At 42.2% G+C, this 27,876-nt stretch overlaps 1 protein-coding gene across 5 annotated transcripts; it reads left to right on the top strand.

Moving 5' to 3' along the window:
* The first annotated feature begins 21 nt into the window (after positions 1 to 21).
* Positions 22 to 27,131, top strand: atm (ATM serine/threonine kinase). Of its 5 annotated transcripts, none has more exons than XM_078246517.1 (63): positions 33 to 185; positions 453 to 582; positions 708 to 826; positions 1,338 to 1,480; positions 1,698 to 1,862; positions 2,047 to 2,212; positions 2,376 to 2,614; positions 3,176 to 3,345; positions 3,502 to 3,680; positions 4,195 to 4,566; positions 4,686 to 4,889; positions 5,219 to 5,320; positions 5,475 to 5,706; positions 5,796 to 5,927; positions 6,066 to 6,191; positions 6,403 to 6,492; positions 6,630 to 6,816; positions 7,162 to 7,355; positions 7,441 to 7,520; positions 7,644 to 7,799; positions 8,126 to 8,201; positions 8,605 to 8,747; positions 8,894 to 9,011; positions 9,119 to 9,289; positions 9,545 to 9,720; positions 9,853 to 10,096; positions 10,619 to 10,734; positions 10,912 to 11,038; positions 11,153 to 11,352; positions 11,447 to 11,621; positions 12,012 to 12,170; positions 12,331 to 12,463; positions 12,573 to 12,668; positions 12,760 to 12,931; positions 13,048 to 13,189; positions 13,340 to 13,516; positions 13,744 to 13,921; positions 14,050 to 14,155; positions 14,349 to 14,507; positions 14,805 to 14,913; positions 15,232 to 15,320; positions 15,435 to 15,537; positions 16,774 to 16,922; positions 17,060 to 17,164; positions 17,272 to 17,391; positions 17,579 to 17,813; positions 17,910 to 18,080; positions 18,325 to 18,444; positions 19,185 to 19,402; positions 19,548 to 19,755; positions 19,860 to 19,985; positions 20,230 to 20,370; positions 20,618 to 20,756; positions 20,981 to 21,063; positions 21,571 to 21,711; positions 23,518 to 23,634; positions 23,851 to 24,000; positions 24,165 to 24,330; positions 24,638 to 24,724; positions 25,048 to 25,162; positions 25,553 to 25,616; positions 25,720 to 25,862; positions 26,006 to 27,131. In XM_078246517.1, the coding sequence occupies exons 2-63, from the start codon at positions 511 to 513 to the stop codon at positions 26,184 to 26,186; spliced, it is 9,276 nt and encodes a 3,091-aa protein (XP_078102643.1). In that variant the 5' UTR covers positions 33 to 185; positions 453 to 510; the 3' UTR covers positions 26,187 to 27,131. The 5 variants fall into 5 exon arrangements, 4 of the variants coding, with proteins under 4 accessions (XP_078102645.1, XP_078102644.1, XP_078102643.1 ...); XM_078246516.1 differs by having other exon boundaries at positions 33 to 174; XM_078246518.1 differs by lacking the exons at positions 23,518 to 23,634; positions 23,851 to 24,000; positions 24,165 to 24,330; ... (3 more) ...; positions 25,720 to 25,862; positions 26,006 to 27,131 and having other exon boundaries at positions 32 to 174; positions 20,981 to 21,070; positions 21,571 to 21,684.
* The last annotated feature ends 745 nt before the right edge of the window (positions 27,132 to 27,876 follow it).

A 27,876-nucleotide genomic window follows, 5' to 3' on the forward strand; every position in this document is an offset into this window, starting at 1 on the left:
TTTCTTGCGTGGTCTGCGTGTGCGTGCGCGTGCGTGTCTGTTAATGCACGTCAAGATGGCAAAGTTGTCAGGAGCACATTAACTCCAGCAAGCTACCCCAGCAACGTAGCACCTCCGTTAACTGCACCTCCATGCGTGACAGCTCCGTATCTACAATCAGTACAGCCATCAGAGGTCAGTGAACAGTGAGTGTTTGAATGGACGTTTGTGAATCGAATTCAAAACTAGTCTTGCAATGTTGTGTTGCCAAAGTTGCTCGTCTACAAGGCCAGGCTGAATATAGAGTGGTTTGCTGTATTTAGGTTAACTGGTATGTATTTTATTTTTCATCTCATGTCAAGTTTGTCAGGAGTGCTTTGGAGAAGAGAGCTATGCTACTGTAAGTCACTTCAGTGTATGCATAATGTGGACGAATGACAACATCCTCTCTTGTCAATATCCTGTCCTGGCAGGTAGAATAGTCGAATCTACATTGATGAAAGCTGCGCACTCATCCACTGCTAAGCAAAAATGAGTCTGGCTCTTCATGAACTCCTGGTCTGCTGCAAGGGGCTGGAGAATGATAAAGCTACAGAGAGGAAGGTAATCACACCTGAATATATATAAACTGCATATACACAATTAAATTGGATGCATTGCACCAAGCCAATTAGTAGGTGCAGTGTAAAGCCTACACTTTGATAGCTGTCCTCTCTTTCTGCCTCCAGAAAGAAGCTGAACGCTTCAGACGACTCATTCGAACTCCAGAGGTTGTGCAGGAGTTGGATCGTACATCAGGACCTAAAGCTAAAGGCAACAAGCAACTCACATGGGATGCTGTTTTCAGGTAATCTGAATTTGCATAATTGTGCATGTGCAACACAAATGCATATACAGTTATCCAATATAATACCAGTCATGTCTATCTTCTGTGTGATTTTATGCACACTGCAAATCTTTACTTAAGCTTGCAACCGTGGTGTTAATTCGTTGTACCTTGCATGCCAAGACAATATGCCTTTGTTTCCATCTTATCAGTTTAGTTTCACTTTTGTTTCTTTGCATCACTCACAAATGAATACTAGCTGACCTCCGGGAACCGTACTGTGCCCGCACTGTAATCAAATAGAAATTTGACCTACTGTACTTAACAACACAGTAAATATGATTGGTTTTATATTTAGAATTTCTGATTTATTCCAACTTGTTCCACAAGAATCTGTTCTTATTCCATGTTGTGGAAGATATCTGTAAATTGTGTTTATGCAAGAGTTTGGGTTTTATTGGGTTCAGTTATCTTTTAGAGGCAGTAGCTTGATAAATAAGCACTTTCTATTCTGTTTTTTTCCCAATGTCAGATTTCTGCAACGTTATGTCCAGAAGGAGACAGAAAGCATGCAATCAAGCAAATCTGTCACGGCAACTACGCTGGCCACACGGCGAAAGAAGATGGCTGAAATGTGCAGCTTGATCAAATACTTCATTCGCTACGCAAACAAACGTAAGGACCCTGTCTTTGCGAGCTCAATTAGTGGGTTACAATACAATGCAGTTTAGGTGAAATGATTGTCATATAACAAGGGTGTTTTGTTCTACATTTTAGTTAATAGCTTTCTCTACTTCACTTGACTCATTCATCTGTGTAAAAAACAGCAAAAATGTTGAGGAGTTAAACATATTGTTGGGATTACAGTTACAGTGTGTCTCTCTCTCTGCAGGTGGGCCTCGTCTAAAGTGCAGTGAGATGCTGAAACATGTGATGGACGTCCTGCAGAATTCATACAGCTGTTCAGCCTATGGAGAAGATTATAGCAGCCTCCTTTTAAAGGACATCCTCTCTGTCCGCAAGTACTGGTGTGACATCCCTCCACAGCAGTGGCACAGTCCGTGGGATATTCATTTAAATTACATGTATTTTTAGATAAATGATTTTTAGCAAAGTTTCATTAGCACTAATCTTATTTGTTGTGTTGCATTACACAGCGTTATTACTGTTGTCTGATATTGTATTACCAACTAGTTTAATCCGTTTACTGAATCCCCTTCGTTTATATTTGTGATCCTTAGATATTTTGGACTTGTACTGCAACTTGTTCAACACTTCATCCAAGTCCATCAACCGTGTTTTGGTGAGCAGGGTGATCCACACGGTGGTGCAGGGCTGCTGCATGCAGACTGACGGATTCAACGACTATCTGTTCAGCTTCTTCTCCAAAGCACTGCTAAATGCCAGGTGAAGACTTTAACCAACATTTTAAATTGACTGGATCTAATAATTCCACTCAACACAATTTTGGTGCTATCTTGAAAATCCATCATGATTTACTGTGAACATAACGTACACCAGCTAAATAAATAGATGTACTTCTTGTTTTCTTTTTCTGTGATCCTGTTAGGCAGGAGAAACACTTGACTGTTTTGGAGCACCTCGTCTCTGGTCTCAACATCTTCTTGAGATCTGCGGCCATGAACTGTCGGATGAGGGTGTGTCACCTGGGAGAGGAGCTTCTGCCTTCTATACTGTATGTCTGGGCGGATATGAGGCCCAGCGCTGCTCTCAAAGAGGAGATTGTGGAGTTCTTTAACCTGCAGATTTGTGTTCACCACCCCAAAGGAGCCAAGACACAGGATACAGGTAGATTGACCTTTTCTTTTTTTCTTTGAAACAGTTTTGTTTTGTTTCTAGTGTTGGTGATACATTTAGTTGTCTGTAGTATGGTAGACAGGCTTTATTGTGGGTTGTGTATAGTTCCATATCCTTGCCGCCATCGCACCAAATGCTTACTCTTGGGGAAATTGTTGTGTCTCTTTAAATTATGAGTGTGGTCTAGACTCTAGACCTACTCTATCTGGAAAGTGTCCTGATATATTCTGTTATTTGTGACTATGAATACAATTACATTGAATATACAGTTTCACCAACTTGCTGTGAGTAATTTCATCTTTAAAGTTCAAATTGCACCACCAAGGTAAGATTCCAGTACTCAGGAACTCCAATATCAAGCAATCTTTGCACATTTCTAAACTAACTGAACAAACTAAAACTAACCATAAAATACAATTTTATACCATGAAATTATTGAAAACCAGTGGCTGAACAGGTGGTTTGCTTTGGAAAACTTTACAACATTTAAACCACAGGTATGACCTTAAACAAACAACCATTAACTAGTTGTCCCCCTCTCTCATATTTTAGGTGCTCATGCTGAGGACTGGACCAGGTGGCGGAGTGTGCTGTACAACCTGTATGACGCCTTAATCAGAGAAATTAGCCAGATAGGCAGCAGAGGGAAGTACGTCACAGGGACACGACATATTGCTGTCAAAGACAATCTCATTGAGCTCACAGCTGACATCTGTCATCAGGTAATACAGATCAAGTCTCAAGTATGCTTACAGAAAATCACAATTTCATTTTAATGTTAATATTTATGCAATTGTACAGCCAATTTAGCTAATATAACATGCTGTACATCTGTCTTGACAATATTATTTTCTCCATCTTGTGTTACCTGCATTTAGCTGTTCAGTGATGACAATGACACCCATGTATTGGAGGTGACCCAGGCCTCCCTTAGAGCCACCCACATGGGCAGTGCCACCAATGGAGCAGCCAGCAAGCGACGGCGCATCGAACTAGGCTGGGAGGTCCTCCGGGACCATCTGCAGCCTCAGCATAATGACTTTGATGTCATACCATGGTATGAAAATCACAATCCAATTAATATAAGAACATTTTGACGGTAAATAAGTTAGTACTAAGTATGGCTGCTTAGATTATTAAGCCCACAACAAAATTTCTCTCTCAACCTCTGCCGTACTACAACAATCACAAATCTGACAGTATCACAATAGCACCTCCCCTATGTCTTCTTTTACAAACCGGTCAAATGGTCTCCAGATTTCCTCATACACCCCCAATTTGCCTTTCAATATATACTGTATATATGTCAGTCTCTCCATGGACATATAGTACATTGCTCCATATTCTTGATCCAAGCACCAATTGTAGGTGCCTCCATTTTCTTCCAGATGAGAGCTATACTCCTTTTTGCCTGTAGTATAGCAAAATCAATACATTTCTATTCTTGGGGTTTAGATCATTTTTTAATTTGTGGTAGAAAAACACACAAAGTAGCCTGTTGTTTCTCTGATAGTTCCCACTCAAGATCAAGCGTCACGTCAAGATATTTAAACCCTCTTTTCTCCTCTCAGGCTGCAGATCACTGCAGTGCTGACCTTTAAGTACCCGTCCATGGTGCCCAGCCAGGAGCTAATCCCGCTGCTGTCCGTGTTGTACCAGCTCCTGGCAGAGCAGCGGAGAGGAGAGAGGGGGCCGTACGTGCTGCGCTGTCTGAGGGAGGTGGCCCAGTGCCAGGCCCGCTGCCCAGAAAGGGCCCAAGTCCACAGGACGGAGCTGGCCCGGATGTGGGGTCGGGTGTGGACCCTGGCACTGCGAGGGGTCAGCTCACCACAAACGGAGGCCCTCAGCCTAGATCTGCTTAGCTCCATTGTCCACAGTGGACTGATCAATATGGACAGAGAATTCTGGAAGCTCTTCTCTATATCAGCATGTAAACCAACTACGTGAGTCTCTGCCATTTCTCAATGTATAATGTTCAATTTGTTAATACTAAAAATCATTATGATCAATGTGTGTGTTTTTGTGTTTGCATTAAGTAGCCCTTTTTTCTCTCTATCCACAGGGGTGCTGCTCTCTGTCTAGCCCAGGCCCTACTAAAGTGTTCGGCCCCTAAAAGTATCATCTCCAGCTCAGGCTGGGACTATGTGGGGGTCACAGAGGGATCTGCATCACCTAACCTGAAGGAGACCCTCATAGCCTGGCTGCTGATGACGGATCAGAGCGAGGAGATGGAGGATATCTCCAGACCTCACCCTATCATTTGCAGGTTGGTGCTGTGTTGTTTTTCCATGTTAACTGTAGATTTATCAGACTTTGACTGTAGATAATTGTATCCTGGTTCAGTTCTTGCGTATTTAATGCTGTAAATTGTAATATCTTTAGACTATCTGCCATAATGGTTAAATGATGGGTTGCTACAGTTACAGACTGATGTTCTCCAGGGGATACACTGCATGTATAGAAACAGAAAACCTTAGCTCCAAATGTGAATTACACTTTCCTTTTTCAAAACTGTTTGTTAAGATGCATCTTTTTTTCTTTGATTTTTACGATAAAGGTCTGTAAATGTATGCTTCATTTTGATCTTGTGTGCAGAGACTTTCCTTTCAATCTAATAGCAAACATCCTGGTCTCCCTGATCTTGAAAGACACAAGAACTGGCCTGAAGTTTCTGCTGGGTACTAAAGGAGTGGAAAGGTGAGGGAAATTAACAAGTCTCACACACTGTACAGAGTACCAAAATCATAGACATGATGACGAATCCACCCCCTTTCACCCCCTTTTTCACAATACGAGTGTCAATTGCCACTTTGGAATAGAAATCATTTAGCTGCCAATTACTTTTTTTCAGTGCCTTTTTTCAAGAACAAACCTCATCCAAAGCCAAAGACCTGGAAGAGATCGAGAGGCTTTACTTGCAGTTCAGTTTCAACACGCTGCCCTCAGCGATGCAAAAGACTGACGAGTCAGTGACGACGGCTTCATCTGGAGGCCAATTCGCAGCCGTCCCCTGCCTCAGAAAGAAGTTGGAGCTATCCCTGCTTTGTGTGGCTGACAACCTGCTCAACTGCTACTCTCCTGATGTGAGTGGAAGTTAATGCGTGTGTGTTTATGTGTCTGTGTAGTCATCACAGTGACCAACTGGTATTTGTTCTGATTCCCTCTACCACAGTCTCAGTCCACTCCTCCAGAGTGTCTGGTGCGCTGTTTCAGTCTGCTGACTGGTGTTCTAGCAAGTTACGTGTCCACTGGGTTTCTGACTGAGGAGGAGGCCTGCCGCTCACAGCTCTTCACTAAAGCCAAGGTATCATTCAGATGCATTGCAGTAGATTTGTCATTACAACCTTTGGTGATTATTCATCCAAGCGACTTAAAAATAAAATAAAAACATTATGTCAAAGCATAGAAGAATTTAAGGTTGTTGGTGTGTTTTTATTACCAGGTCCTGGCTCAGGACTTCAGCGGTTTTGTTTCCACTGTGAAAGTGAAGATGACAGAGGAAGGAACCATGAGCACACTGAGATCCGTCATGAGGCTCTGCACACAGTCAGCCAGCAGAAAAAACAAGGTGACATCATGACAACACGCATAAGCTGAAATAATACAGCAGTTAGATTAACCTTAACAATGTATGGACAATCCAGCCATTAAGTCTGAACCAGCCACCAGGCCAATCATTCTCTGCAGTCCTTGCACGCACTCACACATTCAAAATGAAGTCTAGTGTCCCAGAGCTCTTTTTTTGGAGTTAATTAATCTTTTTGTCCTTTTTTCTGCAGGATAATATTCATCCTATCTCCTCCAGTCTGTTCATTATGATTCTGCCGGCCGGTCTCCTCAGTGAACTAGCTGAGATCTGCAAACTGTTGGTAAGTGACATATACATATATACTGTAAATATAGTACAATCAAGATGGTTGTGGGCTGAGGATAAAACAGGAAAATCCTTATTTTCAAGCACAGAGCTGATGCGCTGAATTAGTCTCACTTCCTCTCATCTCTTCAGTTAAGCAGTGTTTCTAAGAGAGTCAGTGCTGTGGATGAAGACGATCATATGGATGATGACTGGGACGTGACCAGAACTCAACAAGGAGACGACATTGACTTGTTCGATGAGGGCGAAGAGTCCCACAGCAGCACCAATGAGACCCACAGACAGAAGGGAGACAACAGTGACACTTCCTGTGGGCCAGGTCAGGAGGGATCCTTTGCTCTTCAAATCAGTGCCTTTCCTTGGATCAGAAAAATATTGTATAATTTCTGCAGATACAAGTACCACACAAATTGGACCATTTTTTAAAAGAGTGTCCACTAAATTACACCATACATTGAGCATCTGTTATAAATATTATATGGTAAACAAAGGTGGAATTTCACTTGTAAGAGGAATACAGTCAATACATGTAGTTCCAAGTCTGCTTGCATATAGCAGAAGTAGTTGGGGGGGGAACAACTATGATTTGTTGTTGGGTTGTTAGTTGCTGATCTTCCTGTCAGTGGATAACAGGTAAAAGAATCTTGGTTCCTTCTTCCGTCAGGTGCAAGAAGTTTGTTAGCCGACGATTATCTGGTCCAACAGGACCTGGCTCTCCTTGCAGTCTTGGAGTTCCTGTGTGAGTGCGGCTCCATCCAGCCCGTCCACGGTCTACTTTTTAAGCCGCAGGATGTGCGACGCAGGCTGCTGCAGTTGGTTGAGCAGATGGACTTTAACAAAGCCCTGCACCTCAACATGGTGGGTAGCAGCTGCTGTGGAGCGTCATGGTTGCTGTGGCAATGATGGTTCAGCTGATGAACACTAATATTTGGTTCTCTTCCAGTATCTCATCCTGTTGAAGAAGCTTCCTGCTGAGGACTCGCTCTCTCCGGAGGAATTTGATTCACTGCTTCGTCCTCTAGCGTAGGGAAATCTTTCTGTGACACAAATGAATGTTTTCTTTTATAATGCATCCATTTCTATCTTTAAAAAAATAATCTAATCATGTTGAATGTATTTCACCTGTGTGTTATGCTGTGTTTACAGGGACCTGTGTTCTCTGTACCGTCAGGACCAAGAGATCTGTGCTGCTGTTCTGCTGGGTTTGTTACCCTCCATCAAGAGCCTCGGGAAAACCCACCACGTGCCGGAGGAGATGAGACATGTTCAGGGATCTCTGCTAAAAGTGGTGTCGGGATTCTGGTTAGCTGTGTATTTTTACAATATAAACAGATGCAGGGTTGGTCTGTAAGAGATTACGTCCCTAAAATGAAGCCTCTGTCTGTGGCAAGGAGCCTTCAGTCAAGGAGGAGGATCAAGTGTAAAATATGTGTCCTCTGGTTGTCACAGAAAAGCAAAGTCTTTTCTTAAAGTTATTTTAATTAAACTTTGAAGAAAGGGCTACAGTATTAGACTTTGAAAACCATGAATCACGGTTTTCTGTTCATGTCTATCTCAGTCATAATCTGTCTGCAACTTGTAGTTCATTTAGTTTCTGATATTAACTCAATCACTATGCTGTGTTTCAGTTTCCTGAGCCAAACAGGGAAATGCATGGCAGCTGTACGAGCCGCTTTAGTGAGATGTCTGGTTGCCTTGCTGGAGGTGAGCTATCACAGAGGTTTAGGCAATACTATTGCAAAGTTATTGTATGTATCTGCACAATTCAATCTTGTATTTCCTTCTTATATATGTGATTCTGAATGAATGACATAAGCCAGACACCTTGTGATAGTTTATTAAACTTTGAGGGTCCAAAATTGGTTTCTTTATTGACTAGTTTTTTTTTGTTTTTTTTGGTCAAAAGATTAAAGCTGCTTTCAATATTTTAGGTGCCTAAATTGTTTCAGAACAACACTTTCAGTCGATATCTTAAAACTGTACCACAAACCTTCACCCTCTTCCCAACTATTATGTAAAGGCTCTTTATGTTTCAGTTAAATATCAATATATTAATTCTATTAGCAGGGCCTCGTTTTGTGTTTTTGACTTCTCTCCCCTCTGACAGGCTGACCCGTGTTGTAAATGGGCATTCTTAAGTATCAGAGGGCCTGACGGAGAAGAAGATCGCCCAGTGTCTGTCATCCTTCCATCTCACCTCGCAGATGCCCACCACCAAGTCCGCATGCTGGTAGCCATGTCAGTGGAGAGGTACGTTTTAGCCAGGGACTGATAATGTATCAGGAAGGGTACATTTTATAAAAAGTAAAATGTACATTACACAATAGATGTCACATTACATCTCAACATGGTAAATCACGGAGCTGATTGTCACCATTATTCTCCTGCGTCTCAAGGTTGTTTCTGGAGCTAAGACCAGAGCATCCAGATAAGAGAAACATGCTGCCGCTTAAACACCAGCAGGCGGCTTTTGAGAATGTTTACCTGAAGGCTCAGGAAGGAATGAAGCTCCAAGTAAGTTCATTAGGTGTTGTCATAAATCAAGAATAGTTCATTATGCATGCGTTTTCCACCTCTGTTTGTTTTCCTAATGCTTCTTGTGTCTCTGTGATCATCCATAGAGAAGCAGCTCTTCAGAGGACCAGCGCGATGAGTCGTTTAACCGCAAGGCCACCCTGTTGAAGAGTTTGTCTGTTGTGCTGTGTTGTAGCCCAGTCTGTGAAAAACAGTCTCTGTTTGCCCTCTTCCAGTCCTACAAGGAGAACAGTATAGAGGAACAGCTCATCAAAAAGGTAATGACTTCTGGGCCCTGTGCATTGTGGAAATTAAATAAAAAAATAACGTTTACATTTTAAAAATAAAATAAATCTTACTTGCATAACTAATCTGATACTTGAGTGATCTTTTGTTTTTCAGTTAGAGCTTATTTTTATGCATCACTGTATGCCCTAAAAACTAAGCGAAATCTTGCCCTTTTCCCTATAAAACAACAAACTAGAGAAAGAGCAGAGTAAGATGAACTGTTTCTGTCCTTCTTTTTGTTACAGATGTTGTGCAGTGTATCCAGAGCGCTGGGCTACAGGAGCGGGAAAACACTTGTCACTTCTCACCTGTACTACTTGGTAGCTGAGTGGCTCGCGCAGAGACAGTCTGATGATCGCTACACTCTTGGATCTTTTCCCTACACCCTCCTAGACCACAACACAGTCAAAGATTTCTATAAGTGAGGAACTAAACTTCTATTATTTCCCTTTTATGTCACACAAATCCATGATCCAATGATATGACATTAAGTAAAACACTATGATGGAATGGTTGATGATATTAAAATCCCACATCGTGTGTGCCCTTGAAGGTCTTCCTACCAGGTCTTGATCCCCCACCTGGTCTTCCTCGATGACTTTGAGCAGGTGAAGTCTATTGGCAGGTATCTTGAGAAGGACTGGAAAGAGTTATTGGCCAACTGTTTTCCCAAGATCATGGTCAACATCCTGCCATACTTTGCCTTGCCTGGCCAGGATTCACAGGTCGCACAGCAGAGAGAGAAGGCCCACAAAGTGTATGACCTGCTCAAAGATGCCAACTGTCTAGGCAAACAGGTAAGCACAGCTGTTTAATATCAGCCTACCGGTACATCTGGGAATTAGACTTCTTATTCTATGCTGCTTTATGACAATAATTCACATTTTAAAACCGTGAAAGAGACAGCAAGGAAAACAAATACATTTCATTGTTGGACCAGGTGTGGACATATAGTACACTTATCTAAATCACATTAAAATTGAAAGTATAAGGTACATCTGAAGTGCAAAAGGACAGAGACGTGTGTGACTGTTGTGAGGTTTCCATAATGTTCTGTAACATGGCATTTGTTGGAAACCTTTTGCACATTTTTCTCATGTGTCTTACATTTTCAGAATGTGTTGCCCCAGTCTAAAACGGTTGCTAAACTGGTCTTTGTCTGTTCTGAGATCTGTACAAAAGGTTATACAAGATCCCAGGGTCAAATGACTATGTGCAGTGTGTGCCACATATGATAAAAAAATATCCATTAATTGAATGGCAAATTGAATTGACTGTGCTACACATCTGTTCCCATGTTTTTTTTCATGTGTCTGCAGCAAATTGACAACCTGATCCACAGTAACCTGGCGGACATAGTGGTGGAGCTGCTGATGACGCTGTATGAAGGAAGTGGAGCTGAAGGGGACAGAGGAGACCTAAAACGCTTTATAGGGTAATGGTAGTTAAAACTTACCATGTTTTTTATTAGTCCTTTTTTATTTATTTGTTCATTTGTTTATCCATTTATTGATTAACCCCAGTTTCACCCTGGGCTTTAATAATTGTCTATCCATCAATCAAATTTTTTTAAAGAAAAAGTATGACTAAATAACTGTTTAATGCTCCTCAGGGAACTGGACCCTGTACCAAACCCACCATACTTCAGCTCGTATGTCATTAAAGCTACACTGGACTACCTCAGCATGTGCCACAGTGCAAACCACAAAACTTTGGTAGCCATTCTGTCAAAAACTCCGGTAAGACATTCAAGTTGGCCCTGATGTGGAACTACTTTTTTTTTTTTTTTTTCTGTTTGTGTTTTTACTGTTCTATATTATTGTCCTGATTGTTGTCCCTTCTTTGTGCTGTAGATTTCTATCCAGAGGATTCTGCTGGCGGTGTGTGAAAGAGCAGCAGAGACGACCAATGGCTATGAACGCCATCGCATCCTCCTCATGTATCACCTGTTTGTCAGCCTGCTGCTCAGAGAGGTGAAAGACGGCCTGGGAGGAGCCTGGGCCTTTGTCCTCAGAGACATCATCTACACACTCATTCACCATATCAACAGCAGGTTGGTGCACACAAATACTCACAGGTAACATACATGCTGTGTAGACACAAACAATGCACTTCCCTGAGAAGGTCTGTGTTTCTCTCACCCTCAGACCACTTCACTGTGATGAGGTTTCTAACCGAAGCCTCTCCCTGTGCTGTGACCTGTTGACCGCTGTGTGTCGGGCAGCTCTGCAGTTCTGTGATGATGCTCTAGATTGCCACCTACAGGTCATCATTGGGACTCTCACAGCTCTGGTGTCCAGTCGGCCCACCATCTCACAGCAGGTAAGTGACAGGGATTCTGTTTTGTAAGTTCAATATCAATTATATGTAATTATTAATGAATGGAGACCAATGCAACAAAATTCTGCATTTAAGAAGCAGTTGTGCAACACTGCTATGTTACGCTGTGGACAAAAGCGCCCACTTCCTTCACAAGTGGACATTTGGGCCCTTGAATAAACATCTTTCTAAATATGTTAACATTTTAGAGGCTTTTTTTAAAATCCAAAACAAAGTGCAAAACATTTATTTAAAAAAGCACAAATAAAAAAAATAGATTTCAGGGTAGTACTGTTTTTCACTTATCAAGCTCCCCTTAAGACATTTATAATTGTTTTGCATTTTGAACTGTTTGTGAGAAATGTCTGCCTCCTTTCCTCTCTGGCCCTCTAGGTGCTTAGTCTGTTGCAGTTTCTCGTGATAGAAAATCAACAGAAGTTAAAAGGAGCCATCAGCAGGTTGGAACCTTTTCCTGACCTCCCTGAATTCAGAGAGCTGCGGTCTGTACAGCATAAGCTCAAACATAACACTGGGACCTTTACACTGAGACAGGTAATGGCCTAACTAATATCCAAGTATTACTATCTTGCATTTTAATGCATATGTAGCTCTGATTCCTCAGTAAATCGAGGGGTGGGTCATAGTTATCAAGGAAAAGGAACAATACTAAATGTCATTGCTGACCTACATCCTCCATGTTTTCCTTTTACAGGAGATAGCCCACTTCCTGTCAGTGACGTCCTGTGACTCCTTACCTCTGACCAGACTGGAGGGGCTGAAGGAGCTCACCAGACAGCTGCATGACAACAAGGGACAGATCAGAGAGTTGCTCAAAGAGTGCCAGGGTACAATGCCTGTTTCCAGATGTGGAAACATAGGTCTATGCATAAACAAAAGTTGTGGCATGTTAAATGTCTAATGAGCTTGTTCTGTCTCTCGCTGTCCTCCCTGCAGCTGAACCCACTGACAGTGTGCTGGTGAAGCTGGTTCTCTGTCTGCTGCAGCTCTGTAAGCTAGCAGTCAACCACCAGGGAGGAGCCAACATTTTAGGTATAAAATCCAATAACTTCTATAGTGACAGCAGCTGTTTTCTTGGCCATGTATGGACACATTAATCACAAACACAAATCTGTTCCTGCAGAGGCAGCAGGCAGCTGTCTGGGAGAACTGGGTCCTGTGGATTTCTCCACCATCGCCCTACTTCATGGCAGAGACCCCCTTTATGAAAAGGCTGTGTCTCTCTTCACCTCCACTGAGTCGCAGTGTCTTTACATCATCCTCAACTGCATGAATGATGCACTCACTCAACAGCGGTACACTAAACTCTAGATTGTATTGATCCAAAGTTTGTTGTACATGGCTATGACTATGAAGGAGCAAGCGGTTTGTGTTTGTATTGATTGCGTTCTGTGCTTTTATTGTGTGCCAGTATTGAGGTGAGGCAGGCAGCCGCTCAGTGTGTGATGAGCATCCTCGCCACTCAGTCTGGCGTCGACTTCTGGGAGCAACACAAAGACAACAGAGACCCCATGCTGGCCTACCTCAATCCTTTTAGAAAGGCCAAGAAAAAGGTGGGTTGCAGATGTCGTACTTACAGTATGTACGTATACTAATTAATAAAAAAAGATCAACCCAAATCTCTAAAAATCACTTTTATATTATAAATACAAGTATGAATGTGTTTTTGTATGCACATGTAACGTCTGTGTGTCCCTGATTAGGGGGAAGCTGTGAGTGCTGAGAGGAGTTTGGAGGCCAGGGAGAAGCTGGAGAGTCAGGAGTTTTGGATTCCGCAGGCGGGCAGCCACAAAGCCTGGCTGAAGGCTCTGTGCACCACCCTGCTTGACAGCGGAGGAGTCAGGAGTGAAGCTCTGCTGCTGTCACGGCCGTTGTGTCTGGTGAGCACACGGAAGATACCTTGAGAACTCTTACCCTTCATAACTTGACTGCCTACTACACATACACAGTTTGCATGTGGATCCATGTGCCTAAAAGTATCCACAGTTTGGATTGTGTTTAATTTCTGTCTGTGCTTTGGAGCATTTTGTAGCATTTGTGGTCCACATTTTGTTACATAGCAGAGCTCCAGATCTAAGCGCACCTTATTTCCCCCGTCTGTCTCCAGGTGAGGGTGGACTGCTGTCAGAGGCTGCTGCCCCTCATCATCCACTCCATCCTTCTGGATGACTCTAATGGTTCGTGGAGAGAGCTGCTCTCCTCCCACATTCAGGACTTCTTCAGCTTTTGTTCCAGAAGCACTCAGGCCTCCAGTCGTTCTGCCACACCTCTCAACTCTGACTCCGGTAAGTTTGAGAGTATGGCAAATAATAATAATAATAATAATAATAATTTATCTGTCTTTTCATCCACTCACATTCAGTAAACTGTATGGTTTTCTTTGTTTGTGATTAGCATTTATCATTCTTCACAGAGTCAGACGCTGCCAGCCAGGGCTTGTACGACAAGACCTCACTTCGTACCATGCTTGCTGTTATTGACTATCTGAGACACCAACAGAGACCACTGGACGCTGATAGGTTTGCACTGTTATTGTAATCAAATCTGTTTTATATGAAAGTTATTGTTCAGGCACTCTGCATTTTCTATTTGGACCGGCTCTCTCCCTGATTTGCTCATGCTACAGCAAACTGATGTGTCATCGCTCGTGCATGTAAAATGACACGCAGTGTGTGGAGTGTCTTTGAAATAAACACTGTATCCTTCATCCAGCAACTCCTGTGGCACAGTGTGCGACTCAAACTTCTGGCTGGAGCTGAACTATCTGGAGGTGGCCAAAGCTGCTCAGTCCTGCTCAGCACATTTCACTGCTCTGCTGTACACTGAGATCTATGTGGACAAGATCAAAGCTAACATGGAGGACAGTCGAAGGTATGCAGAGAGTTTAACTTTTAAACATGGGATTTTAATTAATGTCTAGTTATGTGTCGGATTAAGACATTTACACATTATTTTAAGATAACTTTTACTTTTCATACACATTAATAAGTTAAATAATATGTTAAATGTGTACTCTACGTGCCTTAAACAATATGTATATAATTTTTGCAGTTTTAAAAAAAAATCTGGGTTATAATAGAAAAACTAAATCTAGATCAATTTTTGTGTTTTGAGAGTTTTATCCAATTCTCCTTTTTTTTTGGATCCATGTATTTACCAAATCTGCAGAACCAAGTCCAGAGTGACACGTAAGATAAATTTTGAAGAGAACAGCCAGAACTTAACCATCTCCAGCCTGACTGAGAAGAGTAGGGAGGACACTAATATCAGCCTGCAGGTCAGTTCTTTATGTAACAATTTTGTTTTGTAAATTAACAATAAAAAGCAATCGCTCATTCAGATTTCTCCTTGATGTAAAAACGTATTTCTGAAAAATGTCCCCCTGGAAATAACAGTTACAGTTTGATGTGTAGTGTAAGGACCACCATCTTCAAACTCAAATTATTCACCAAAGCTCAACATGCATTGTAAAGTACAGGGGTTGGGCACAACAATGTTAATGGCTGTAAAATAGTTTTATTCGGTCATTCTGTCATGTGTATTAAAATAATGATTTCATTCGTTCTGTGTACGACTCTCTCTTACGTGTTTGTAGGAGCTGCTGATTGAGGTGTATCGCAGCATCGGAGAGCCTGATAGTCTGTATGGCTGCGGCGGGGAGACGATGACCAGTCCGCTGACAAGGTAATCAGTATGTTGATTAATGAGACCTGCATCCCTTCACATTATCACTTCTTACCTGCAGTGTTCAGTCATTATCAGAACTACAAAAGGTTGTTTTGTCACATTCATTTATAGGATTCGAACCTATGAACATGAGGCTATGTGGGGGAAGGCCCTGACTTCATACGACCTTCACTCTACTCTGCCTGAAGTCACTCGACAAGTGGGAATTGTGGAGGTAAAATAATGAAAGAAAGTTAGATTCTAATGTGTTATATCACAGCCTTTCTCAAACCTTTTTTGTGCCAAGGCTCAGTAATGTTTGGCCCTCATCCTATGTGCCCCACTTACGTAATTTCTTGGGAAAAGAAAGACTATTTGTTCATTTTATGAAACATTTAATGAATTATTTACAGTTACATTTAGAGATGCACAGAGGTTAGAGAAGCACAATAGTGGCCCAAAGTTTCCCAGTATCTGCCCCCCTGGTGAGCTGGCACAAACATCTGGACCAGTCACATCTGGCCCGGCAACCCAATTGCATAGGTTTTGTTTCCAGATTTTGTGAGACAGAGTCAACACACATGTAGGCCTAATTTACTCCTCCCTCCTCTTTTGCGTCTTTTGTTGGGGAAGTAACCTCTTTAAATGTGCACATGGCACTTTATCATGTGAATCATACATAAACCCCTGGACTTCAGTAGCTCAGATGTGTTTCAGCAAGACTGCTCATGTTCAAAACTTTGTGCACATTCAAAATATAACTCAGAGATTTGGAGAGTTGTAATATAGTCTGCTGTGCATGTTATTTCTCCGCTGATATAGTAGTATCTCATTCAGACCATCTGACAGACACAGAGGCCCATTTGGGTCTCTGGTCTCTGACAAAGAGACGTGAGAAGTGGCTGTACGCTGCTCTTCATCGGAGGTAGAGCACGGATGCAAGGCGTCACTGCCCACAGCAGAGCGAGTCCACTAGAATTAACTGAAGTTGCTACACTTACCAGCCGTGCTGCTCACCTCTGTTTTTACAGAGAGAGTGGACACAAAACGACGGACGGGTCTGCTTCAGAGCTCTGTGTGTTTGAGCCTGAACCATAGACCGTAAACGTCACGTCATGGGAACTTTAAACAAAATGTAGCAATATTATTGCACACCTAAAGTTTGTATTACCTAGAGTTAAAATTACATTCGGGGGTACAATCAAAACATTCGGGGACACTTGTTTGATTTGAGCCATGACACCGGCGTGTCATCCTCTCTGTGCAGACTCTAATACAGCGGTCCCACAGCAGCCCATGCACCGTTATGTATTCATCAATAACTCTAAAGATTTATTTTATGCATTTGGGGGGTCCCGGCCCAGGATTCCTCCGCGGCCCGGTGCCGGTCCGCGTCCCATAGTTTGTTAATTATATCAAGTATTAATGCAGTGTAGTTCAGCCTCTTCAGTTGTAATGTTTGCACCAACAGGGCCTGCAAAACTTTGGTCTGTGCAGCATCCTTGCCACCTACATGAGGGGTCTGGAGAGTGAAGGGGTGGAGTGGGGAGCCGAGCTGAGAGAGCTTCGCTTCCAAGCCGCCTGGAGGAACACACAGTGGGACTGTGAGCTGTTGGAGAGGTGAGGCGAAGGGGGACACAAATGCACAGCTGAGAGCGCGGTGCCTGCTACACAAAACATAACTGTAACCCATCAGAGAATCAGAGGCAATCTCTCACTTATTACATTTTCCCTCCAAATCTAATTTGTTGTATCAGGAGTGAGAAATCCAAACCAGGCTTCCACGAATCAGTGTTTTGTTCCCTGCAAGCGCTGAGGGACAAAGAGTTCTCCATATTTGATGAAACTATGAAACAGGCCAGGTATAGTAGACATTTAGGACACTCCTGGAATTTCAAGTTTGAACTCTTACTTCAGTTCTCCACTTGTAAAATAATTCACCAATCTATGTGTTTGTGTGCTTTCACAGGGGTGCAGATGTGGAGGAGCTGTGCAGAGGCAGTCTAGAGGCTGTGTCTTCTCTGTACCCGGCTCTCAGGAACCTGCAGAGCATCAGGGAGCTGGAGAGTGTTAAGCAGCTCTTTTCTGGGTGACATTAGCAGTAAAACATTCGTAACAACATACAACATAGTCATTAACACAGGAAAAGAGTCTTGAGGGTTTATTTGTTTCCTGCCATCTTGGGTTGTGCTGATGGAGATGTCTACTGCAGTGATTTTTTTTAGAAGCATTCCCTAATATACAATATATTTGTTTTATGTACTTTTTAATATCAGGCCCTTCTCAGATGGGACTCTGACGGAAGTTTGCAGCCAGTGGCGACAGCACTCCCAGCTGCTCGCTGACAGTGACTTTGCTTTGGTGGAGCCCATTCTGGCTGTCCGCTCTGTGGCCCAGCACACCCTGATGTCCACGGTGGGAAACCCCGACAGCACCCAGTACCTCAGCTCTGTGCTCAGTGACCACCTCATGGAGCTCTGCCGGTTGGCTCGCAAGGCTGGGAATACACAGGTAGCGTGCGTGCGTGCGTGTGTCTTTTATTTTCTAAGTGAATATGATCAGCACGGTTAACTACAAAATGCTCACAGTGTTGTGATTCCTGTCCAGCTGGCAGAGCGGGCAGTCTTCCAGATGAAGCAGCATGGTGGTGGAGGGTCTTGGGCATCATCCCCTGTGTTGTCATGGCAACTGGAAGAAGCCCAAGTGTTCTGGGCAAAAGGAGAGCAGGGACTGGCGCTGGGCCTGCTAAGAGAGATGATACGCAACCTTGAAGAAAAGGTCAGACACAAACACAGCTTTAGAAGATATGTATCACCTGTGTTGTATCAAAAACCTTCCTTTAATTATGGAAGATACTTAAATGTTATAATGCTATCCCCTGAGGCTATTTTCCACATTATAACACATGTAACACAGTGAGATTGAGCAGTTTATGAACATGACTAACTTCATCATCATGCATCGGAACAATAAAATTAAGTAAAATCAAAACTTAAAAGAACTTTTGTTTTTTGTTGGTTAGGTGGACTTGAATCCTGCTCTGGTCCCGGTCTACACTGAGTGCCTCAGGCTGTGTGGTAACTGGCTGGCTGAGACCTGCCTGGAAAGCCCCGGAGTAATACTGGAGAAGTACCTGGAGAGGGTAGCTTAAAGATAATGACCCTATTTAATGGGCAAGCCTTGTTGTATGACTTACAATATGTTAAGGGATATCTGCTTAGGAAAACAGCGAAACATAACTGTTTTCATACAAACTCATTAGATGTCATAAAATGGGTTGTACAGATTTAAAAATCGTTTTGTCAGTGCTTAAATAAAAATCGGCTTCAGTGCAGAACTATTTTCTGCCAAGACCTTTTATTTCATGTTCATGTGAGTGGCAAAATCAGGCAGACAGGAAACTAAAAGGTCTCAAAATACCTAATACATGTAACTTAATGAATCTCTGTAACACATATTCGTACACACGCAGCAGGCCTCCCTCAGAGAACTGAATGAGTTATTACCCATCAGCCAGGCAGTGTCTGACCACCCACACTCTTATATACAGACATTAATTATTTATGTCCAGATAAATTAGGAGCAGGCCCAAAGACATAAATATTAAACTTCTGCGAGTTTACAGTTTATGCCCTCGGGCTACGGCAGATTCATATGGACAAAATAAAATTATTCATGTGCGTGTTTGTGTTTGCCTGTACCAGTGTGTCTCTATACATTGCCATCCAACCTTTTTTGTAGTGATATTTCTTGAGCTTTTTAAGTGCTTCTAGTGGAAGTAGTAGCCCACAGTGTTTACATTTTTGCATTGACACCTTTACACCTGACACCTCATTTTTTTCTCCCGCTGCTGTAAAAGTCTCTCATGTGCTGTTCTCTCAGGCTGTGGAGGTGATCGAGCAGGAATCAGGAGTTCAGGACTCCAGGCTACAGAGTCAGCGGACTGAGGCCTTCCTGTCACTGGCCCGCTTCTCTGACGCTCAGTACCAGAGCATCGACAAATACATGAATTCCTCTGAGTTTGAGAACAAGCAGGCGCTGCTGGAGAAGGCCAAAGAAGAAGTGGACTTGATGAAGGAGCGTAAAGTGACGTCCAACAGGTCTGTGATAAGACATCTACTTTTTTTTTTTTTTCTTTTTTAACTTGTTTAAATCACAATTTTTACACAGTTTTTTGCTACACGGCGGATCCTTTCCGTAAAGAGACTTAACATTTTAGATGTGCTCTTCTTTTTGACTTCACAGGTACACAATAAAGGTGCAGAGAGAGCTAGAGCTGGATGAGAAGGCCCTGTCCAACCTGCAGGCAGACAGACAGCGTTTCCTGTGTAAGGCGGTGGAGAATTACATCCAGTGTCTGGAGCAAGGTGAGGAGCACGACACCTGGGTGTTCCGCCTGGCTTCACTCTGGCTGGAGAATGCCGACGTTAAGGCCGTAAACGTCATGATGAAGGTTGGTAAAACACACCCAAATTGCTTTGCATTTAAGTTTGGGATAAAAGCCACTCTGTAAGATGGAAGCTCGATGCTTAAGATTTCACTTATTTTGTGTTCCAGAAGGGGGTGAAGCAGATTCCTTCCTACAAGTTTCTGCCTCTCATGTATCAGCTGGCAGCTCGCATGGGAACCAAGATGGTAACTGGCATCACTGAGGACACGGGCTTCCATGATGTTCTCATCGATGTAATGCAATTTTTTTATTTTTTTTATTAATACACATTAACAGCTGTATTTTATTGGTCTCCTGCAAGACGCAGCCATCTACAGCTGACTTTTCTCAATGATGACTTTTGTGTATCTGCAGAATTAGTCCAACCAGTGTCCCTCAATTCCTGAGAAAACCCAACTTTGTAGCAAACACAATAATTTAGCTTGATGCATATAATGGAATTATAAAAAGAAAACCTGCTGTTTTCTCCCCTCACAGCTGATCTACCGAGCGTCTCTGGAGCACCCTCACCACACACTCTTCATCATCCTCGCCCTGGTGAATGCCAACAAAGACGAAAACTTTTGCAAGACCCGGCTGTCTAGGAGCGCTCCGCGGCAGCCCTCACCATTTGACCTGGTGAGACTTATTAGATAATTCTCCGTTGCACATATTCATGATGTTGGAATACAAAGAAAAAGTGAGGCTCCTCCAAGGTTTATGTAGCCATTAGTTTTATTCTACACTAGTTTTATTCTATACCAGTCTTGTTTTGAAGTAGAAAATGCACCCTTGTCTTTCAGCCACCTTTCCAAATTAATTCTCTGTAGAGCTTTTTTAAACACCACCAGTTCTATTTTTACACGTGATGTTTTTTCTCGTGCAGGAGCGTTCAGATGTGGCCCAGAAGATCATCAGTGCGATCAGGAAAAAGAGAGGCGAGATGATCCGAGGGATCGAGCGTCTGTGTGATGCCTACATCACTCTGGCTTATATGGACGCCAGCAAACACAAGACAGAGAAGAGTGAGTAGTCAGAGCACAGTGACGTATTTAAACAAACACAGCGGATGGCATTTCAAGGATTCAAGGCTTTCAAGAAATTCAAACATTGATCCTACATACTTTATTTCTGTTTGATTAGAGTCAAATTGGGGGAAGGACGCCTCTCTTTTCCTTACCCCTGAATGTGTGTATTACTGTATATGTCCAGCTGCTAAGTCATCCTTCGTGTCCTTGTTTTATTGTAGAAGCTATTCCCATCCCTGCTGATCAGCCCATAATGCAAATCAAAGACCTGAATGAGGTTGTCATCCCCACAATGGAAATCAAGGTGAGAGGTGATCAAACTTCTCAATTTTCATTCACTTACTCAAAAATTTACGGATGCTAGGGAGTTCATATTAAGTTTTACAAGGAACGATGGGATTGATTTGATTTAATTCGATTGACCCAGTGGATTTTATTTGGCTGATATTCTAGTTGAATGTCAAATAATGTGAAGATTTCCCTTTTTTTTTAATTTATTTTTGTTCATGTGAAAAAATAGAGCTTAGATTTTCTGTCCGAGTTGCTTGAACAGTGTTGGCAGTAAATCACTCATGAGACTTACAGACATCTCAAACCTTAAATTTAAACTTCCCTTCTTGTGATATCAAATCAGTGGTCGATCATTTGTTTCCTGTCCCACATGTTAAACAACCGTACAACAAAAAAAACTCCTCCAGACCAAACCAGCCCCATCGATGATGAGCATTTCAATATTTTATTTTTTTAGGACAATATCAATATCTTTTAACAACTGTTTTGTGAGATAACAAGTGTTGTTTCATGTAAATAGGTGGATCCATCTGGTTGCTATGACAACCTGGTGACTGTCAGGTCCTTCTTGCCCCAGTATCACCTGGCTGGAGGAGTCAACCTGCCCAAGATCATTGACTGTGTCGGCTCTGACGGCAAGAGCAGGAGACAACTGGTCAAGGTAAGTGACGTGTGTGTGTGTGTGTGTGTGTGTGTGTGTGTGTGTGTGTGTGTGTGTGTAGTGTGTGTGTGTGTGTGTGTGTGTGTGTGTGTGTGTGTGTGTGTGTGTGTGTGTGTGTGTGTGTGTGTGTGTGTGTGTGTGTGTGTGTAATGTGTGCCTGTTCCACACAAACCTAAAACGATCTAGACGTTATCCGACAGAGCTGTATGTGAGAACGCAAATGTCAGTTGGATCGGACATCAAGCATTCTACCCTGCCAGTTCCCTAGTACAAAGTCCGTGTAATTTCCAATTGAGCCCATGTGTGAATAGAGTATCAATGTCTGGAGAATTCACAGCAAGCGAGTGGGCGTGTTGACATCGTTTCTATCATGTGGCCAGCTGAAAGCGGAAAAAAAACAAACTTAATGGTGAGAGGGTGAAAAAAAAGGGTAATTTCCACTAAGACGACGAGACTCGGGAACTTCTGTCTGTAAGGGAGACAAGAGACTGTCTTGTTTATGACCATATTACGAACCGGCTACGTGACCGCCACATCATGTCCTGCCTCCTGCACGCTCTACCCAGCGCCACTCCTCGCCTCAACCAAACACGGACAATCTTTTGTTGTGTGCTACATCTGTAAAAGGGAAACTTCGGACAATGTCAGAAGTATGCCTTTGATTCCCTGTCGTCAGTGAGGTTGAGCTACAAACATGTGCAAAGACATTTTTTTTCTCTGTTGGGTATGTGTGTGTTATTCACTAAACAAATCCCCTCTCTTTGAAGCTTAAGCTGCTGTCAGGTATAATTAAAGTCTGACCAGCCTTGACGGGGGACCCGCTCACTTTTAACTTTAACAGTTCTTTTCTTTTCACCACTTCGATACTTGGGAGAGTCATGGTGAAATAACAGTTTTTCCGATCTTTAACTTCATTAAAGCGGTGATAGAATGATTATATAGGGTATTTTACGCTGTTCCTTAAGGTCTCCTACTAGGGTATGTAACACTGGTTGGGCTGAAAATTGCCCAAATGCTATTTTATTAGGCCCTTAACTACCCTGTGAATATGGCTCTATTTGGAACAAGAGCTTTTCTTCCAAATATGGTATACTCATGAATATTTAGATGAGCTGCACGCTGATTGGTTTGAGCGAACCCCATAGAAACACATTGGAGACGAGACAGCAGGTCTCATATTTCAGACACTGCAAAGTTATACGTTGTTTGTCGGGCTATTTCGTTATTAAATTCACTTCTGAGACTTTTTTAAGCGAGAAATCAACTATATAAAGCTCAAATAATGGGCCGTTTTACGAAAATTGATGGCTAATTGCAAATTTAGTAAGACGTGTCGGACTTTAGGAGCTCCACACAGTCTGACAAGAAAGCGGCAACCTCCATACCCAGTGAAAGTCACCGTTTCTCGGTTACTGGACGACCGGGGCTCGGGGCTCCGCGGAGCTCCGGAGCTGCAAGCTAGGCTATGTGTCCCATTTAATCTTAATCTTTAATTTGGGATGCTGACGTCAGTTTCCAGCTTTGTTGAGATTCGCCCGTTTTGCAGAGGACAGGGGTATCAATGGGATTTTGAGCTTCTATGTATGTCCTATTTACCCACCGAACTGTCGTTATTCAACTATGACAAGGTAAAATCGGTTTTGCATTGTATCACCCCTTTAAATAGATTAATATTGCCATCGCTGTGATTTTTATATTTTGAGAACACAGAATTCAACTGAGGCTCAAAATGAGCTTCTCAGTGTTCCCGGGTGCTGTGGTACGTTCTATGTTCTCCAGTGACCTTTGCCCTCTCGGTGTGAACAGGGTCAGGACGACCTGCGGCAGGATGCAGTGATGCAGCAGGTTTTTAGCATGTGCTCCATGCTGCTGCAGCGCAACACGGACACTCGCAAGAGGAAGCTCAACATCAGACGATACAAGGTTACACACATTATTTAATCCATTTTTTTCACTTGATCTTGTATTTATTCCTTTGTTATTTAATTCAAAGAGATTTATGAATAAGGACTAGGTTGCCTTTGATCTTTGTGTCATCGACTTGTAATTCCAATATTTTCTTTAAAGAAACCATCAAAGCAATTCAAGATAAAAAACACTTATACTTGCATCACCTACTTTTTGTCTACTTCATTCCAGGTGGTGCCGTTCTCACAGCGTAGCGGTGTGTTAGAGTGGTGTTCTGGCACAGTGCCTATTGGGGAGTTTCTGGTGGATCCCAATAAAGGAGCCCACAAACGCTTCAGACCCCGGGACTGGACCAACCTTGCCTGCCGCAGGAAGATGATGGTACTGCTCGGGCATATTCAGCACTGTAATGGAAAACGCAGTCATACACAATTACTGAGGGATTTGTCTCTAATAAACCACAGCTGTCTTAGTTTACTCATCGCGGGTACTGTTCTGAATTTCAGTGTTTTATCCGCCTTTGTATTTAATTGATTGAACTGCAGGAGGCTCAGAAGCTGGCGTTTGATGAGAAGCTCCAGGCCTACAGCGAGGTGTGCAAGAACTTCAGGCCGGTCTTCAGGTATTTCTGCATGGAAAGATTCCTGGACCCCGCAGTGTGGATGGAGAAACGGCTGGCTTACACTCGCAGTGTGGCCACCTCTTCTATAGGTACAGACAGTACTGCATGTTCACCCCAAGTCTTGTATTCAGCTCCATACCAAGTTGCCCCTCAGGCCATCTTAAGATGGGTATAAATTATGACACGGATACGTAACACATTATTACAGTTATTAAAGCCATTTTTAAATTAAATATATATGATAAACTCAGTAAACGGCTCCTACACATTTGATTATATCGCACATCTTGGGATTGGGAATTTAAAAAAATCGTAGATGACCTGTTGACTTCCTCTGTATACACTCCAGTTTAGATTCAACCAATCAATCACGACTTTTCTGTTTTGTGCCTGCAGTTAGCTACATCGTAGGCCTGGGTGACCGACACATCCAGAATATTCTGGTTGATGAGCAGACTGCTGAACTGGTGCACATCGATTTAGGTAAAATTATTCTCATTAGTTTTATCTATGCAAACATCTCTTCATTTCAGAAAAGGTGACTGCTGACTGCACTAAGCTGGCTGTAACTCAAGCAACATGAAGCAGTCTTGTGTAACTTTGCAGGAGGTCATTTCTACATCTGGAAGAGTTTGATCCGAGTCCCTTAGAATCAACAAAATCATATGTCATATATGGACTCTTGCTACAAAATGCAACTCTTTAAAGCTCTAAATTCAAAGATCAAGACATTGTGAATACATGGTGTAACATGCATCCTAACACATCCCTTTCTCTGTTTCCTTTCCATTGCTGTTGGTTTTTAGGTGTGGCCTTTGAGCAGGGGAAGATCCTCCCCACCCCCGAGACTGTCCCCTTTAGACTGTCCAGAGACATTGTGGACGGGATGGGCATCACTGGAGTGGAGGGGGTTTTCAGGAGGTAAGAAGGAGATCGTGGTTGTTCTCTGATATGATCAAAAATGTCATTCAATATTTGTAAACCAAGACTAATGGGAAGTCGAACCTGAGAATGTTTTCAACATGGTGTTTCTTTCCATCATAGGAAGGTTAATTTGTCATGAAACCTTTAGCCTACATAACTAGTTAACTACAAACCTAAGTACTAATTAACTACAAAGTACACACTAGACATTCCTGACTATTTTCCAAAACATGCCATACATTTTAAGATTGGTTTCCTTCCAGTCAGCCACTATTTTTTATTTTTTTTTATATATATTTATGTCATTACAGTGTAAATGTTTGTGCTGCCTTCAAAGACACTCTAAATAATGAAAATGAATGAACTTCACCTGTTTTCTCGGCTCAGATGTTGTGAGAAGACTATGGAGGTGATGAGGAGCTCTCAAGAAGCTCTACTGACTATTGTAGAGGTAAGAACACGGGACAACCCACACGCAAACACTTGAATAAATCACGGGCATTTCTTTTACCACATTGCCTTTGTTTGTGTCTATGTGTTAATGTGCTGTTCAGGTGCTGCTGTATGACCCTTTGTTCGACTGGACCATGAATCCATTGAAGGCCTTCTACCTGCAGCATGACGAACAGCAGGAGCTCAACGCAACGCTCAGCTCCACCATGGGGGGAGATCACATAGACAACCACCGTAAATCCAGGTGCTACAGTAGATGATGATGATGATGATGATGAGAACTGGTTTTGAATATTTTGATTCCAAGATGAGAGCCCTTCCAGTGATGTAGAAGTGTTTCTAACTCTTAAAGCTCTGTCTCATCACCTCATACTCTTCCTCCTGCAGTGACAGCCAGAGCTTCAACAAAGTGGCGGAGCGGGTGCTGCTGAGGCTACAGGAGAAGCTAAAGGGGGTGGAGGAGGGCACGGTGCTCAGTGTGGGGGGGCAGGTCAACCTGCTCATCCAACAAGCCATGGACCCCAAAAACCTCAGCAGACTCTTCCCAGGCTGGCAGGCCTGGGTATAGACCTGAGAGAAGGTACACTCGAGCTGGTTAAGTCCCTGCTTCCGGCAACAAGTGTATGGACATTTCTGGATAGCAACAGATTTTACCCTGCAAAAAAATAATGCTGTTTTTGTCTATTATTGAAGGCATATAATCAACACATAGTTTAGAAAGTTAGTGGACAGACACTATGCAAATGAGCTTCAGAATATAAACATGGTGAAACAAGTTCCTTGGTTACTTATTTATTCCTCTTTTGATTATCTTCAATAACAGGAATCTTCTATTGCATCCATTTTCAGACAAAACAACAGATCAACAACAAATCTTTCTTTAAATTATTAATTTCTGCTTACCTTTGCACTTTAACAGAACATAGTCAGTTTGGCAGATTGCATGCAATAGTTCTTGCAACACAAACCATAAAATTCCCTTTTTGTTTGCTGCAGTAATCTGTTAATCACAAAATCCTGAAGGAATTTAAAAAGACCAATAAACTGTGGTGCTGAAAGGGAAGAGCCTAACATGTATATGTGAAGGTGAGATTGTTTCTGTATGTTAGCCCATAGGCTATGAATGTTTTCATACTGTTGACTGTTGTATGACGTTAAGTTTTACCAATGAATACCCAAAGCTTTTTACCTTGAATACAAGAATGTATGATATATCTTATCCAGCGGTGGTTTGTTTCAGTTCAGCTGTTTATTAGTTCAGTTCTTTTACTATTAAAATGAGTGAATATTATGTCATGCTGTAAAGCTTATAGAATATCTCTAGAGCATTCAGAAATGTATATGTGTACAGATTTCAACTGTTTAACAGCAACTTTATTCTACTTTATATTACTTGCACGTTCTTTAAAAAAAACTCTTTAACATGATTTCTGTATCAATAAATAAATCAAACAAACGGCAGTAAAAAATTTAAGTTTAGCTGACTGCTAATTCATTACAGGTTTATGAACAGATATACCGGCTCATTGCATTTGTTGTCAATCATTGACTCAAGTATAAAAGCTTAATGTGTTTGCCGGTACACGCTTCATGCAGTGTAGTACCTTTCCATTGAGTGCTCATCGTGACAGTATTGCTCACCAAACTGACAGTTCAGCAGGTAACACTTGTGGGATGTTAAGACAAGGCAACAGTCCTTTATAGTGCTTGTTGTGTGCTCAGGAGGGAGACTTTAAACCGATCCAGTAAAGTGTGAGGAGTGGCCACTGAGACGATCATATAAACTAATTCATCACTGTGGTGTGACAACTCAGAGAGCAGAACAGGGTGAATGTAAGAGGAGATGCTAGAGGTCTGAGTTGTATCTTTCCAAAGAGCGGAGCTGTGAAAAAACATCTCTTATAGCTTCAATTACTCTTGGAGTGGACATTCATATTTACCAGATTATTTACATGCAAGTTTGATCATTGAATTATCTCAGGAAGACAATTTTTTCTACATCAGTAAATTGTAAGTTATTGTTGGTTAAACAGAAAATGACCACCAATCCGGTAAGTTTTCATTTTATTGCGTATCAGTTTGAAGAACTTCTTGAAATACAAATGTATATATAAGTAGAGTAAGTCATTTTCAAACTATGATTATGAAAGATGTGCATGATTTTGTATTTGAAATGCTGGACAATTCACGTGTACATTTACATTTTAGGCATTTTTCTTCCTTAGCTCAAATTCTTAAATCACCATTTTTACATGCAG

The sequence above is a fragment of the Sander vitreus genome, chromosome 3 (assembly GCF_031162955.1).
Source record: "Sander vitreus isolate 19-12246 chromosome 3, sanVit1, whole genome shotgun sequence".
NCBI lineage: Eukaryota > Metazoa > Chordata > Actinopteri > Perciformes > Percidae > Sander > Sander vitreus.

Bases quoted from the DNA above. Each gene is read 5' to 3' on its own strand.
- atm (XM_078246517.1), top strand. From the start codon at position 511: ATGAGTCTGGCTCTTCATGAACTCCTGGTCTGCTGCAAGGGGCTGGAG. The intron at 827-1,337 runs GTAATCTGAATT...TCCCAATGTCAG, and splicing joins ACATGGGATGCTGTTTTCAG to ATTTCTGCAACGTTATGTCC. The intron at 14,156-14,348 runs GTTTGCACTGTT...TCCTTCATCCAG, and splicing joins AGACCACTGGACGCTGATAG to CAACTCCTGTGGCACAGTGT.